At 41.6% G+C, this 16,913-nt stretch overlaps 1 protein-coding gene across 3 annotated transcripts in view; it reads right to left on the minus strand.

Moving 5' to 3' along the window:
- Positions 1 to 16,913, minus strand: part of GRIK1 (glutamate ionotropic receptor kainate type subunit 1) — a 220,589-nt gene that overhangs the window by 111,438 nt on the left and 92,238 nt on the right. For all 3 annotated transcript variants that reach the window (XR_004648469.1, XM_034793548.1, XM_034793558.1), the window contains exons 2-3: positions 6,042 to 6,209; positions 3,198 to 3,455 (exon numbers count right to left, since the gene is read on the minus strand). Coding sequence is in view for 2 of the 3 variants with exons in the window: in XM_034793548.1 (XP_034649439.1) it covers positions 3,198 to 3,455; positions 6,042 to 6,209 (426 nt within the window). In the remaining variant the exon portion in view is untranslated. The remainder of the gene's footprint in view (positions 1 to 3,197; positions 3,456 to 6,041; positions 6,210 to 16,913) is intronic.

The following is a 16,913-nucleotide window of genomic DNA, read 5'->3' on the forward strand; positions in this document are numbered from 1 at the left end:
CCCATTTAAAGGCTTTGTGGTCGATAGTAAGATACTTGGATTGTACAGAATGAGTATCAAAGGATCTATTTAAATACCACTTGAATGCCTGTATAGAGGTGTGAAAGCCCCACTATCTTTCTATGGGAACTCAATAGACAATAGGAAAAGAAAAAAATTAAGTCATATATAGTCAGCAGTGCAATACCACATTTGGGAGGGGAGGATTGTGACAGATGAATGATGAGAGTTTCAAAATTGCTTAGTGTTAGGCTATGTCTTCACTGCAAAAGAGATGGGATTTTTTAAAACTGTGGGATAACTAATGTACATTAACTACCCCACTGTAACACTCCTAGTGGAAACAAGGAAGTGTGGTTTTACTGAGAGGTAAACTAGGTGAAGTCAATGCTATACACCAACCTATAGCTGATCTCACCTATGGTAGTTTACCTCACAATAAAAATACAGTGCCTTATCTCCACTCGGATTTTAGAGTGATAGCCAATGCTGGTTAGCTATCCTGGTATAAAAGCAATCATTTCTGGCAGTGAAGACAAAGCCTTAGCGTAACTGTGCCATTGATGTTGGAGTTAGGCTAACAAGGAGCACTTTTTTAAAATCCCATGCTAAAGTTGTAAGCTTAATACCTTGACCCCTGGGGTGGCAGGGACTGTGTTGCTAAAGTCTCCACCCTCCTCCTGCTGTGTTATAAGAACCAGTTCACATGAATTCCAGAGAGACAGGGATGTATCCAGGGTTCCTTGGGTGCTGGTAGTGGACTCAGCCCTGAAGCATTTTCTTAGCCAAAGCTCTTAACTAATGTAACTTAGAGGTTTTTGACTGAATAAAGACTTTAAAATGGGATTACTTTCAACTGGCTGTTGGAAGCTGAGGCGATGCAACTTCAGCCTTGATATTTTTTGTTTTGTTTTTTTGCTTACATTGAGAAGAGAGTGTATATGAGTGTGCTGCATTTGTCTAAAATGCAAGTGTGATTTAGTCAGTTCAGTTCCCCTGGCCTCTGCATTGTTTTTAGAAGCTTGGTAAAGAATCACCTTTGTGATTTATGGGTGTTGCCCTTAAATGTCATTTCATCTGAGTCTCTGGGGTGCCCTATGAAAAAAATGTGTCCTGTATCCCTTTTTGGTTGGAGTTCCTATGTTTTGCGATCTGACAGTTTGCAAATTTCTATGAGCTGTAAATGGAATGTTGCATATACACTTTTCCTGCAACAGGTAGGTTGCAGACCCTGACCTTGAAGCCTGTGTCTGCACTGTAGTTGAGACTATGCCTGCTCAGAGGCAGATTAGGGGTTTGTGGGGCCCTGGGCCAGTGCAAGTGGGGGCCCCTCCCTATCCCTTCCGCCTGCAGTCCCCTCCGCCCCCACCCCTGACGCTCCTGCTGGGGAAATGGGGTCAGGGTGGAGTGGGTGGGTACACAGGGGTGCCCATTTTTCTGGGGCCCTCCCAATTGGTTTTAGATTTTGCCAACCTGGTGGCTAACATATGCCACAGTGGTCTGAATGGGTTGATAATCGGTGTCAATTGCAAATCCAGTCTCTTTCAAATATTCAAAAATTCCTAAATAGTAACCAGGGAAAATTCCTAGTCTTCCACCACCTTTGGAAACATTTCACCATGTTCCCAGGAAGGCAAAAGTTTCCCCAAATCTCTTGCTTCACTGAACAAAAGGATACATGCTAGTGATACTGATCTTATAAGGTATCCCAGTGCAGGGCCGCCCAGAAGATTCAGGGGGCCTGGGGCAAAGCAATTTCGGGGGCCCCTTCCATAAAAAAAAAAGTTGCAATACTATAGTAACATGTATTTGGAAATGTAAAAAATAACCAGTGAAATACATTCAAAAATTAATTTGTAATAATTTGAAAATACACTAAATACATTATTTAAAAACATTAAATGCTTTAATGGTATTTATACATTTGCAATTACATAATGGGCTGTTGCTGGGTGATGGTGATGGTTGGTGCCAATGGGCTGTTGCTGCCTGGGGGTGGTACTGCTGTTGCCCAGGGCTGGGTGGGGAGCTGGGCTCTGGGTTGGGTGTTGCCCGGCTCACAGGGGCTGGGCTCAGGGATGTGGGGGGGATGGGGTCGGGGAGGTACCCGGCTCAGAGGGGCTGGGCTCGGAGCTGGGGGTCAGGGCTGTGGGGGATGGGGTCGGGGGAGGGGTGCCAGGCCCCATGCCAGGCCCCTTACCATGCCGCTTACCCCCTCTCCCGGAGCCTCAGCACACTGTGTCCAGAAGCGGCCCCAGACAGCACTGGAGCCAAGGCGCTGCAGTGCACCAGGGCCGCTCCTGGATGCAGTGCGCTGAGATGCTTGGGGATGGGGGAAGAAGGAGGCGGGGGGGGTGGAGCCTCCGACATACTCATGGGGGTCCTTGCAGGGCCTGGGGCCTGGGTCAAATTGCCCCATTTGTCCCCCCCTCCCCCCGCCGGGCAGCCCTGTCCCAGTGTACAGCAATGAAAGTGTCATCCATTAACCCCATTGTGCACGTGGGGAAGGGGGCTTCACCACAAAAGGAATATGTTCATCTGTATTTCATTCCCAGGGGAGCAGCATCAGCAGCAACTGGAGAACTCACAGCCTGGCTTTCATATACTCACTTGTTAAGCAGGCTGGTGATTTCAGGGCACAATTTCGGGAGACACAGAGATCAGCCATGTTAAAAGGGCTTCAGTTTGAGTTACTCAACTGTAGTCTTCTACATACAATTATTTCCAGGTGAGGTCGGCATCAGTGCGATTCTCAACCTGTCATTCATAGATTCCGAGGCCAGAAGGGATCATTGTGATCATCTAGTCTGACCTCCTGTGTAACGTAGGCCATAGAACTTCCCCAAATTAATTCCTAGAGCATATTCAGACAAACTATTACTCAGCACAGCCTATGAAGATTAGCTATTTGATTCTGTATTATTGTTCTCAGTGATGAAAAGCACAATGTCATTTTATAGCTGTGGTCAAACCATATTCTTTCTGTACGCAAAGCACCAGCTGGTACCATGAGGGTGGTAGCACTTGAATGTGCAGCTCTGAATTCTGACCAAGTGAAAACCTGTAAAAGTGTGTCAAGTGATCAGTTTCTACACTACATCCTAGGAGAATTCTCCCATATGTGCCACATCCTACTACGTTCAGTTTTTATTAAACAAAATATTTTTATATATAATCATGCTCCAACAGTTACGTACCTGTACTGTCTTCATATACTACTGTCACTATTTTCCAGTTGTAATATAGTACCAAATCCAAAATTGCCCTACTGATGGCTGCATAGTCTGGGTAGAGGTTGATATAAAATGTATCTTTGTTATCCACTGTAGGGTGCTTCCATCGGGTCTGTATATGTGGAACTTCAAGAGCATTGCAAATAGACTGCACCGCACTGACCGAGGAACTGTGGGAGGGTCCAAACAGTGCAGCTACACCAAACGCAAGCTGGTCACATGCTGAGAAAGAGAGAGGAAGGGGAGAAAACAGCTGTAAATGATCTACAAAGTCAGATAATGTGCTGCATTTTTTGTTTGGTTGGTTTTGTGGTACATTCCATGTATTGAAAGGCATGCTTTTGCGAATGGGTGACCACGCTGCTCTCCAATCCCCCAAGGCACCTGCGTTATAGATACTTTACATTTCACAACTGATGAGCAGTATAGCACAGAATCAACTCGCTGCAAATAAAAATAAGATGACTTTTACTTCATTACCTTTCATCAAACTGAGCTGAAATCCCTCACTCAGTGTAGTGTTATCCTGGAGAAACCTAGACCTATGCTGACAACCTATATGTCAAATGAATGTCATATGAATTAAGTTTCATGGCAGAGTGACAATGGAGAGATTCATTTAGATGCAACAGACACTATAAAGGTTCCCTAGATGATCGGCAAACTGCTATCAAAATGAGTTAGTTTGTTAATTTCAAGCCAAAGAGTTATAAAGAGGCAAGGGCATTGTGATTCGTGGTGTATATTTCTTGCTGTTTACTATTAAGGGTCAGGGACATTGCTACTAATAAAAAGGGAAATGGAGATTCACTGCACATCTGTATATTCATTTTTTAAAATGTCAAGCAAATGTTGTCTTCTAGCAATGAAGTAATTTAAATGCAAGATGATGTAATGCATATTCGATCCACTCTTGCTCCCACTGGGGTCAAGAGCAAAATTCCAATTGAAATTAACAAGAGCAGGCCCAGGCCAGTGATATCATAAGAAAAAAAATAAGATTGTTCTGGAAATAAAACATATCAAAGCAGGATACCTTTACTCCAATCACCATAACACATACTATTTCTAGCGATAAACTAGAAAAACCCACCCCCATGTTGCTCTACACCTCTCTGTTTCTCTCCTCTTTTCCTCAGCCTAATCCCTCTAAAATGCAACAAAATTCACAGCTCTTGTGTATGTGATAGAAATCTAGCTGCAAATATTTCTATCTTTATGGACTGGGGTGAAACCATTCTGTGTGGCCTGCAGTGATCTGATTCTTTGGTGGAAATGTTGAACAAACATAAAATAAACTGCAATTACTTGAAATGCTTAAAATTTCCAAACACTTACAATGAACTGAGCTCTTCTCTACTAATATTTTGATCTGTGATACTAGTCCAATGTGACAGAAAATCAAGCACTTTTTCTTTTCTCAGCTTACAAATGAGCAGCACTATGTACACACACAGCATGAAACATGGCTTTCTAAGGTTTAATTTGCAAGCCTTCTTAAAGGATTGTGGTTATTGATGTCTAAATGATAAAGATGCTGTCAATGTTTTATGAGGACAAAAAGTTAACATTTTTATTTTATGTGGTTTGGAATATGAGTTTAACAGTATTTCTAATCTTCTGATTAGATCTAGTTCTCAGTAGCTACAATGTAGGATCTTTATATGGAATCTGAAATTCTTTGTCTGTCCAAACCTACCACGACCTATGTCGTATGCATGAGTCCAGAAATGATATTTGAAAGGCAAATTAACAAGAAAAACTACAAAGAAAAAATTACAAGGGAATTTTATGTTTTGTCTGAAGCGGCTCACTGTTTTTGTTGTTGTTTTTGTTTTTTCAGTTGACTAATAAATTACATTGAGTGCTATGAGGCAAATATACTAATAATTTGGACATCTGAAAGGGTGTCAGCAAGTCATTGTTCCTAACAAGCCTCATAATATGGGTCTGCATATCTATTGCAGTAATCCTGAGCTTGCCTTCTAGCAAACTTATCTTATGCATTTGCTTTTACAGTAACCCACATTGTTTTAATGAATGAACTGCAAAGCACATCCTCAATCCTTGGTGATTTATGGCTCTTTTTTCTAGTCTTGTTTCCATCAAATTTTGTGACAGTGTCTTAATTCAGGGAACTCAACTACTGTCTATGGACTTTTAGCGTACTTTGAGGGTGTCTTCTAGAAATGAATGATTAGGCTGTATCCAAGGAAAAAGTGACAGTCCCAAATGAATTTTTGCCTTTTAGTCTGCATGTATGTTAGATGAGGTGTCAGACACTTGTCTTCCATTCAGGGAAAATAAATGGATGAGAATATATATTTCTTACTTTTTCAAGCCCAATTTTTATTAATTGTTAGAATAGAGCAACCCATCTGCTGTTACGCAGTGTTAACATTTCAGGATAACCTCTTCATTCGCCCTGTGCTTAGTACCTTGGAATTAATTTGGCATGAATTATGTATATCAATGTGTCTTAATTATGAGACATGACATCTCACTGTTCTCTTCTAGACTGCTTTCATTTTCTTCAGAATTCTATGGTGAATCCATTTTTTTAAAGAGAATTGGGTTGGCCCTGCCATCTTCCATTTGGTGATGTTAGAGTTTAGCTAGAATATAGGTAGCGTATCAAAGACTAGATAAGAATTATAAGTGTCTTCCAGCTTTAACTACTATCTCCCAATAATGCTGTAGACTGAATTTTCCTGCTATACTTTGTCTATAAATATCTGAGCTACCGTAAAAGCATAAGACTGTACAGAACATACAAATTACAGAAGATTAAAATATTAAGATAATTACCTCGTCTTGAAGCTTCAAAACTATCAAAGAGGTTAATTCTCTGGATGTCGTAGGTTAATGTGGTATTAGGCATCAGTGTTCTGTTTCTGTTAATGTTGGTGACTGCAAACTTGAAAGCTAATTCTTCAACATTAACAGGTTCATTTTCCACAGTTTCAAATATTCCTCCTGTAGAAGCAAGGAGATAAAGGAGAAGCATTATTCACCTCTTCATTCATCACTACACTTAAAAGATAAAAGCAAATTATGAGCAATAATAGCCTGAGTAAAAATGCTGAATATTTTCTGCTATGAATAAACTAAGATTTTAAGACTAATGCATGCGGGGTCATTCATTTTATCCATGACATTACCGTAGAATAAATCAATATTCTACACACTACCTATAGAGACATCTGTGAAAGATGCTGCACATGTTCTATGTAGATATTTTCGAAGTAACATACTTTAGGATAACATTTTCAAAAGCATGTAAGTGACTTAGAGCCTAAATCATGAATAGTGTGGAAATAGAGAAGTGTTATTTTCCCTTTCACACAATACAAAACACACTGGTTACTCAATGAAATTAATAGGCAGCAGTTTTAATGTTAACAAGAGGCAGTACTTTTTCACACAGTGCACAACTAACCTGTGGAACTCAATGTCTGGGATGTGGTAATGGCCAAAAGTGTAAGTGGTTTCAAAAAAGACCTGGATAAGTTCATGGAGGATAGGTCCATCAATGGATATTAGCCAAGATGATCACGGACACAATCCCATACTTGGAGTGACCCTAAACCTCTGACTGCCAAAAGCCGGAGTGGAAGGTGGGTGGATCACTTCATAATTGTTCTGTTCTGTATGCTCCCCAGGAAGCTTTGTTATGGGCCACTGTCAGAACCAGGATACTGGGCAAGATGGATCATGGTCTGACCAAGAATGGCAGCTCTTATGTCCAATTTTCAAAAGTGATTTTAAGTACTTTTGAAAACATTGCCCTTAGAACTTTAATCATTTCGGGCACAGCCGGGCATTGAAGGGACTATGCAGAAATACCCTACCTCAGTGGGACCTTGGAGGGGTATTGAGCCTTGTGTAAGCATTATGCCACCTGTTGCTCCTGAGAGAGCAGGGGGAACCAGAGCACTGAACCACCCTTCTCCTGGGTAATGTATTCACTTGCTTCTGTACCTGCTGACCGGTGGAAAGGAGGGTGGGGTTATGATTCCACCTCCTTTGGAGAGGCTTGAGCTGGCAGCTGTGCTGACCTCATGGCATTCTGTTAATCAGGGGAACACAAGGACTGTAGTAAAGGTCAACCTGGGCACAGGAAGTTTGGGGAAGGCTCCTAACAAAACTGTCCCCACTCTAGTCATACAGAGCTAGGTAAAATCTGGGTTGTCTTGTATCAGTTGCTTGGTTGGACCCTGCTAGCGCTAAGTTGCAAAATGATTTCTTTAATTCCTAGTTTTCAAATGCTTAAACTTTCCAATAAAAATCCGTCTTGGGCTGAAAGTTTCCAAGCTCTGCCTGGAAGGTTTTGGGGTTCTTTTTTTTGGTTTAAATCTGGGCAAACTCCCTTCAGGCCTTGTTGAGCACACTAGAGGACAAATAAACATTTTTCCTGTTTTGAAAGCTTATTGCTGCACTTTCACACAGAAATCCCCAAAGGGCTGAACGCGGAGACTTAGAATGCAAACACTGTGGTTTTGTGAAGGAATTATGGCCATGACCATATTAAACCACAACCTAGCTTAGAGAAGTCTGCATACTTAAAATGAACAAAAGTCAGGAAATACAAAAATCAAGGGCCCAAATCTTAGGCTGCCACCAAAAAGCACCCAGCACAGCTCAGGTGCAAGGACTGCAAAGGTTGGATTTGTGCCCTTGATTCTAGGCTAGCTGTGCACGAAGACCTTTGTGTAAATCAGAACAGGTGAAAGCTGCTCTAAACTGTGCTATTTAAGGAGCTTGTATAGCTTAGTTATGCTTCACTTCAAGGGTCTTGAATAGCAGCCAAGGATCAGCAGGAATGCCTTGGCCATGCCCTCTATATTGGTATAGCTGAGGTGGATTCTATACTACTGGAGGATTGCCTGTGCTGCTGGGTTGATCCTCCCGTGATCAGCAATAGCAGCTTGCGGGTCACTTTGCATCAGCACTACACCACAAAGCAGCTGCATCACAGTGCTGGATCCAGACCAAGAATCTTACAGCAACATTAATTTGGGCACCTTATGTATGCTGTACATTTTGTGACATATTTAATATAAACAGAATTATATTAAGTTACTGGTAACCATTTAGCAAGAAAGGCAGGAAGGGAAGATGCTGCATGTATGCAATATGAGTTAATGTTGCTATTGGAGCCTTAACTTTAACACTTCATTACTTGAAAATTTTAAACTCTCATATTAACATTGTATTAACACCATGGTGGGTCCACCCACATGGAGCCACTTGGAGGAATGGCCCATTAAACTGTACGCAGGGACCATTTTATGCACTAGTGAAATGAAACTGCTTCTGGGGTGAAAAATTCCAGCAGTTTAACAGCACACAGAAACGTCGCACAACAATGAAGGATAAAGAATGCCGCTATCTAATTGGAACTGCATGGAGAAATGTAAATAGGTAGAAATTGCAGGGGGAGGGATAGCTCAGTGGTTTGAGCATTGGCCTGCTAAACCCAGGGTTATGAGTTCAATCCTTGAGGGGGTCACTTAGGGATCTGGGGGCAAATTAGTACTTGGTCCTGCTAGTGAAAGCAGGGGATTGGACTCAATGGCCTTTTAGGTCCCTTCTAGTTCTATGAGATAGGTGTGTCTCCATATATTATTATAATGCAGATTCTGAAGTTGGAATTTGGTGAAGGAACTAGAACTAATGTCCCTGTTCTGACAAAAAGTTTTATAAGTGCTCAAGAAAAACGATACCTTCTGTAACACAGTGCCCACTAGCACCATGCTGGAGAATTGGTTCAGCAGTTTCTCAAAGGGGAGAATGCTACCTATTGAATAAGCACCCACAATACTTCTTGCAGCAGGTAGGTAGGTGGTTTTTGGGAGATGTCCCACCCAAATACTGACTCATCTCTTCTTCAACTTGTAAAATCTGATATGATCATGGCTGTGTGTCATGGCTGCATGCCATTCCACATGGGCAGCTATATTAGTTCCTAGGTTCTGTTCTGCTTCTTATAATTTCAGAAGCCAGAAAATAAAATCTATTTGGTCTGCTCCCGATTATACTGCTGACAACTTAAAGTAGGTCTTTCTGGAAACCTGAGGTGAGATTTCCAAGGAAGAGCCTTTTTAAGAGTAACAGGTGTGGTTGGGTTTTTGTTTTGTTCTTCTTTTGAGCTGAATTGAACATTATAGTGGAATGCCTTGGTGTCTTCTCAGAGGGAAGTTTAGGGGGAAGGAAGGCTAGTATGTTTCAGGGTTTTCAGGTCTTCCTGACCTGGTGCTTAGGCATCTGATTTGTGATGACTGGAATATATACTAACCTCTAGGGACTTTTTTATGCCAATAACACATTCAGGCTTTCTGGGAACACTGCGATTTGATGAATGCATAACAAAGAGTCTTTAAAAAAAAAAAAAAAAAGCTCCTTTAAACAGCAATCTCCAGATTCAGTACCTGATTTAGCAAGCATAATTTACTCATTTTGGATTTCTCAGTTAAATATTTTCCCATTTCCCCCTTGTGAAATTTAAGCACCAGATATCGCTTTATATTTTTTGTTCATCAGACTATATTCAGTTAATGTACTGCAATCTCTTGCAGTTTTGATGTCACCAGTATAGGTTTAGTGTAGTCATTAGCTGACAATCAGGAAAGGGAAACACACAGTGGAATTAAGACCTGCTTTGCATTTTAAGTCAGCAGTAAAAGCACTCGAAGCTATCAAAAGAAAACAAGATGTAATCTCTTTCTATAGCTACTCTTTAAATATGCAACATTATATTACCTCTCTAATCCATATAAAATAGCGTATCACATCTAAAGCAATGTTTTTATTTAAGTTATGTACTGCAGGGTTAACTCTGACTGCACAATTGTTTCAGGTCCTAGAATTCTTTTTGATAATGAACAATGGCATTACCAACCAGTTTACCATTCCTTTGGTTAACCACAATTTACCTTCCTTCCTCTCATCAGCCGACAATATTTCTCCTCTCTTGGATTACAGCCCCAGCCTCTTGGTCTTAGGATAAGAAGATACAACTGATTTGCCACTCACTCAGCCTTGCTTTTTTGGGGTTCATCTTTTTCCTCCTCAAGTTGCATTGCTACTTACCCCTGAAGATGAGTGTATACATCTGCAGTGAATAATACGGTTAGCTTTATGGGTAATTAGCAATGCAACTTGAATGGCATGTGTACAGAGTGGCAATAAAGTTGGCTAAACAGCTTTCTCACTGATATATGGCAAAGTTATAATCAACTGAAAACAGGGTCTTATAATGGGAGGTGTTGGACATTCCCTATGTGCCAGATCCTGTTCTCCTTACTCAGTTGCTTAGACTGCTCACCTGAATAAGGCATCAGGATTTGATCTTTTGAGTCCAATCCTCTTCCAACATATACAAACACTGACTAAATCTACTCCCAAACAGAGGTAATTCTGTGCTAAAGCAAGTCAGGGTCTCATAGACTCATAGACTCATAGACTTTAAGGTCAGAAGGGACCATTATGATCATCTGGTCTGACCCCCTGCATGCTGCAGGCCATAAAACCGTCCCTACCCCTTCCCTGGACTCTGCTGTTGAAGTCCCCAATCCTGTGTTTTAGTGACTTCAATCAGCAGAGACCCTCCTGCTAGTGATCCCTGCCCCATGCTGTGGAGGAAGGCGAAAAACCTCCAGAGGCTCAGCCAATCTATCCTGTCTATATAGTATGCCATCCTCTTTTTCTTGCTGTTGGTTTCTTTAAACTATTATGATCTTAGCAAAACATCTCCTCTATCTTGCTTGCTACATATTTTATGCTTCTATAACTTTAGTTTCCTGAAATACTTTAAATGGTTTGATCTCTCAGATTTTGGGTGCTTCACACACCACATGCACATTTGTAAATGCATGCATCCTCCCACTCCCCCCACCCCCACCCCCATGCAGAAGAACCTAAGAGCCTCCACTGGAATATTTACATCATCATTATTGTGGCCCAATCATTTGCAACCTACATGCCAATTTAAAGGGCCCTAATCCTGAATGAGATTCAGATGGGCAGATCCCTGTGCCTGCACACAGCCTTATTGATTTCCGTGCAGGAGCAGGGCATCTTTTGATACTACTCTCCTTACTACATTGGGGAAAACTAGAAATATTTAAATTAGTCTGTATTTAGGACCACACTTTTTCAGATGTTATCGGTCACCTTCTAAGTACACTCAGAAAAACCAAAAAGAGAAATTAAGATTAATAGTTAATATATATCACAGTAGTCATTTATACTTAAAAAGCAGAATTTTACATCGAACTTTTTGGTCTCCAAATAAGAAGTGTCCACGAAAGCTGCAAGCTGATTTTGTTTTTAAGAGAAAAAATGCACATCCTAAGAATGTTACTGAAAAGGACAGAATCCTCATTAGAATATCATTGCAAAGCAATCTCAATGGGAATTGTATATGCATTGTTGTACTCTAAAAATGTACTCTGAAAGTATTTCTAAAAGCCTGCTGTCTATAGCTTAAATATCTGCTGTATTTTAGAGGGCTATGCTAAAGTGCTCTTCTAGTCCATGTTCCAGATATGTCTCATCTACACTAACGGTGTTAAAGTAGTTTTGAAAATGGCTTATGCCATATACATACCAGGTGCATTTATTTGTGTGTGAGGTACTCTGGGTATGCCTGCAAGAATTAGTTTTGGATATGCAATCGATATGTATATGTATCTGTACACGCATCTGTATGAAGCAGGGTGTTTAGCTGAACTAATCAGAGATGCACAGCCACCAAATGCTGGATGCTGTTTCATTAGAAACTGGCCTGAGACCACTAAACTGATTATTTTCAGAGGCCAACAAGCAGCTATCTGATTGTTAATAGTTGTTTAGGACAAGATGCCACCACCCTTCTTCATGCTGAATAATGTCTGCATTTGAATATACTCCTGTTAAATCATACCCATAAAAGGGATTATTTGCAGAGTAAGGTGCTACTCAGTGCTAGTAAGAGTGGTAGAATCTATTCTTGTGTGAACAACTTTAGATCACTCCTGACCTGGGTTTGGTTCTAGCCAGTGCCCTAAATGTGAAAAGGGTCATATCAGCCTATAAATCCTTCACCAGCCATCTTTAAAAATGATAGTGAATAAAATGAATCCTATTGTATTCTATTCTTAATATTGCTGAAGAAATGTAACAAATTATTGCACTAAATAATTCACCTTCCTATATTTATTCAATATCTCACAATCATGTTTGTTGTCAGCTCCAGATTAGAAAAGAAACAGAAGTTTAAGTGATAAACTAGTTCTTTATCATACTTATCAGATGCTGCAATTAAATACAAGTGAAGATTGTACAACATTTTAAAAATGAATTAACCAGAGGGCTCTACAAGAAAAAAAATCAATACACTAGATATAAACAATGCTCCTGAAATGATGCAGTTTAACACCAAACATGGAGGTGACTTTCAGAAGCAAAGCCAATTCTAGGGACCAGCGTTTCAAGCATGTGCGTGGGGTGGCCCTTTTTAAGGGGCGGCACTCCGGCCTTTTTTTTTTTTTTTTGCTTGGGGCAGCAAAAAACCTGGAGCCGGCCCTGTTCAGAAGGGGCTGATGTTTGTTTCAAATTCTTTGGAAACTCTCCCATTGTCCCCCATCCTGTGAGCTAGATCTAAGGGTACATCTACACTACAGGGTGGAGTCGATTTAAGATACGCAAATTCAGCTACGTGAATAGCGTAGCTGAATTCGACGTATCGCAGCCGACTTACCCTGTTGTGAGGACGGCGGCAAAATCGACTTCTGCGGCTTTCTGTCGGCGGCGCTTACTCCCACCTCCGCTGGTGGAGTAAGGCTAGGTCTATACTACCTGCCTGAATCGGCAGGTAGAAATCGATCTCTCGGGGATCGATTTATCGCGTCCCATTGGGACGCGACAATCGATCCCCGAATCGGTGCTCTTACTCCACCAGCGGAGGTGGGAGTAAGCACCACCGACAGAAAGCCGCAGAAGTCGATTTTGCCGCCGTCCTCACAACGGGGTAAGTCGGCTGCGATACGTCGAATTCAGCTACGCTATTTGCTGAATTTACGTATCTTAAATCGACTCCCCCCTGTAGTGTAGATGTACCCTAAGAGCGCCGATTCGGGGATCGATTGTCGCGTCCCAACGGGACGCGATAAATCGATCCCCGAGAGGTCGATTTCTACCCACCGATTCAGGCAGGTAGTATAGACCTAGCCTAAGACACCTTTTCTATTACTCCAATCCTCAGCCCCACCAGGGGATGAACTATTGTAACCTAGAGCAGTGTAAGGGCTGCTCTCAAGTCCATGGATTAGAACAGTACCCCGGGAGCTGTTTCATGAGCCACTGAACACTGGAACACATTAGCTTTCATACCCCTGTCATGCTTGGGATGGAGGGAAGCACGTGATGTAGAACAGATGCACCAGCCTTACACCACCTGGCCCCTGTACATCAGGGGAACCCCAGCTGCCCTGAGATGACAGCTATCCCTCTGCTTTTGCACTGCTGGAGCAGTGTGAAATGGATGAGTCCAAGAACTGGTCCCACATCTTTTGTGTACATACACACACACACACACACACACACATTTGTGGATGAATGTGGAAAACCATCTTTCACCATTTTCACTGAGAGACTATGGGCGAAAGGCTAAAGACAGACATTTAGAGTCAGGTGTATAAAATATTCCTCAGCAGTGAGTATAAGGGAAATGATGGCTAGTTGGCGAGGATAGTTCTGACAGTGACGAGAACCCTAGCCATATGAGTGACTGATGTTCAAAGAGGAGGATGAAGGGAATCCAAGTCGAACTGACTAATATGACAAGGCATCAACCCCATGCATCCTTTGAAAGAAAAAATCAACAACAAGTGAAATGTCAAAACCATAAAAGCACACTTCAGTGGGCACTCCTAAAAATGCTACAAAAGTATTTCTAACCATATAAATCAGTCTTCATTTAAAGAAGCTGTCAAGGACTAAGACAGACTCAAAGTCATTACGAGATCACGTTCCTCCCCCTCACCTATTCTTAAAATGCTTCACTCCAAGGCGCTCAAGACAGTGCTAATGGGACAGAGCTTTTGATTCCTTTATGTACCTGATTCAAATTCAACCCTAATCAGTAGCAGCAAAAGGTTGTTGCTCTTATGAAGGGTATTATTGTCTGCCCAGTTCCCAGGGAGAGTTCTCAATGTGACAAAAACATCATTATATATGGCAGTCTTAGCACTGTGGCAAGATTGAATAGGCATGATGGAAACTGATCCTCAAAGGTGTCTGTGCACGTTGGAGCCAAAGCATCTGGGCAGGACAGAGGGGAAAGTTTGGACTTCTACTGCCTGAGATTCTACCCTGTTCCGTGTCTCAACAGCAGATGTCAATTTTCAGTGGTATCAATCCAACATTTTTCAAGCAATAAATTAACTTACAAAAAAAGTTTTTTTCAAAGCTACAACCCTCCCCCCCCTTGCAGAAAGATTTCTGTGGACTTTCCTTCCTAATCTTATATCCAGCTAGCAAATGCAACCTGACTATTCACTGAATCCCTCTTAAACCATCTGTAACTCTCCATTATAGCCTCCTAGAAAGCAAGCCAAACTGGAAGCAGTCACCCAAAAATCTAACCTGCAAATTACAGGTGTTAAAATGCATCTGCTTCATGAGGGTGAATCTATACCATGCTCTGACCCTTCAAAACAGGATTGACACACGAGGTCATCTGTGGGGGTTTTTTTTGTTTTGTTTTTTATAGTCAGTGCCTCTTTGAGAGTACCCTGCAGGAAAGCCAGCCTGAAAGCACAGTGTTTATTGCACAGCACACAGACAAAATAAATAGTAACTGGGACGGTTTTCAGCACCAGGCTCTGCTCTAATATGCTACTGAGTTCATCAGCTTCAGTGCATGTCCCCCAGATTTTGCACCAAAACCTCTTGAATGCTTCCCAACCACAACTCACTCCAATTAGTCAAGGAGCACAACAACATATACATGACTGCCCTCTCTCTTTTGTGATCAGTTGCAGGTCTCCTTGCGGCACTAGTCCTCCCACCCAGAAAATTTCCAGCAAGGATTGTGTTATAATAGGGTCCACTGAATTTCTCTCCAATATTTTCTCTAGTAAACTCTGCTTTCTCCTGCTATGTAAATAGTACTTATAGAATGCATGCCAGCAAAAGGGAAGTCTTTTAGCATGACTGGGGAACTAAAGGAAAACAATATTGCCAACTATAAGTGTTTAAAAAATCATAAATCAGGACCACAAAACCCATGAGATTGGCTTAAATCTTGAGGGATTAAAAATAACACAGGAGTTCTTTTTAATTGCCTTCTGGTTTGTGAACCCATATAGTATATTCATGTGACATTTTCAAGCTTTTCTCCACAACCATGAGGCCTAGCAACTTAGCTTTCATTTAAAAGAAATAATGAGATTCTCATATTCACGACTCCAGGGCTAAGAGAACACCAGAGGCTGTGGGACTTGGAACACTGGGAAGAATTCAAGTGACCAAATACAGAGGGTTTAAAAAACACAATTAAATGTATTTTCAAAAGCTTCATACTCAGTCTGGGACTCACCTATTAAAACCCCTGTATTTGAAAATGCTGAACAGGCTGTACTTAAAACCCCTAAAAATGAAAACCCAGGGCATAAGCAGAATGGTAGACAAGACGTACAGCTGAGATTTATAGCTAAAGCTATTATCAAGACTGGCATGAAGTGTCCCGACACTCTCAAATTCTCCTTTTTCAGTTGGATGTTCTTCATGTAGGCTGACATTTTAAAAAGCACATAAGTGACTCAGGAGAACATGTTCCACTGAGAGTCACTCCTACATCACTTAGGCCCCAAAGGTTATGTCTACTCTGCAATAAAACACCTGTGGCTGACCTGTGTCAGCTGATTCCAGCTGAGGGGCTATAAAATTGTAGTTTAGATGCTCGGGCTCCAGTCTGAGCCAGGACATCTATAGTGCAGTTTTATAACCCCATAGCTCGAGTCAGCTGGGACCAGTCACACATGTTTTACTGCAGTGTAGACATACCTGCTGTCACTTAGGGCCAGACTTTTAAAGGCATGTATAGAATGCAAATAGGCATCCAGTGGGATGTTTGAAAGTTCTGAGGCATTTATTGCCCATTGAATTAAATAGGAATTAGGTGTCTAGGCTCTCTTGAGCATCCCACCCACGGATGCTAATGATCTGATTTTCAGTCAATGATTATTGTGGGTGCTCAGCACCACTGAACATGCTGCCACAAGTTTCTATCGTCATTGACGAGATATAGGTGTTTAAATCATAATAATTGCAGTGATATGGCAATGTCTATTGGAAGAACTGGCAGCAGATAACAGGAGCTGTTGCTGTAATAGCGGTAATGCAGGAACCTAACTGAGCCAAATTAGCCATCATTCTGTCTCCTGCTTATACAGACATAATGCATGGCAGAAGTCCCTGGCGATTAAAACCTCCATTGCGGGATCAGGCTGTCGCAGTGCACAGCAGCTGTCTAGGGGGCAGAGAATGTGTATGGGACTGGGACAATGCCAAAAATGGCATTGCTGGGCAGACAGGAGTCCATTTCTCTCCAGACAACTTCCCACTTGTGCAGTTACCATGGAATCCTGTTTGGGAATGAAAGCTTCAGTCTCCGTTGAGTATGTCTACTCTGCT

The sequence above is a fragment of the Trachemys scripta genome, chromosome 1 (genome assembly GCF_013100865.1).
Source record: "Trachemys scripta elegans isolate TJP31775 chromosome 1, CAS_Tse_1.0, whole genome shotgun sequence".
NCBI lineage: Eukaryota > Metazoa > Chordata > Testudines > Emydidae > Trachemys > Trachemys scripta.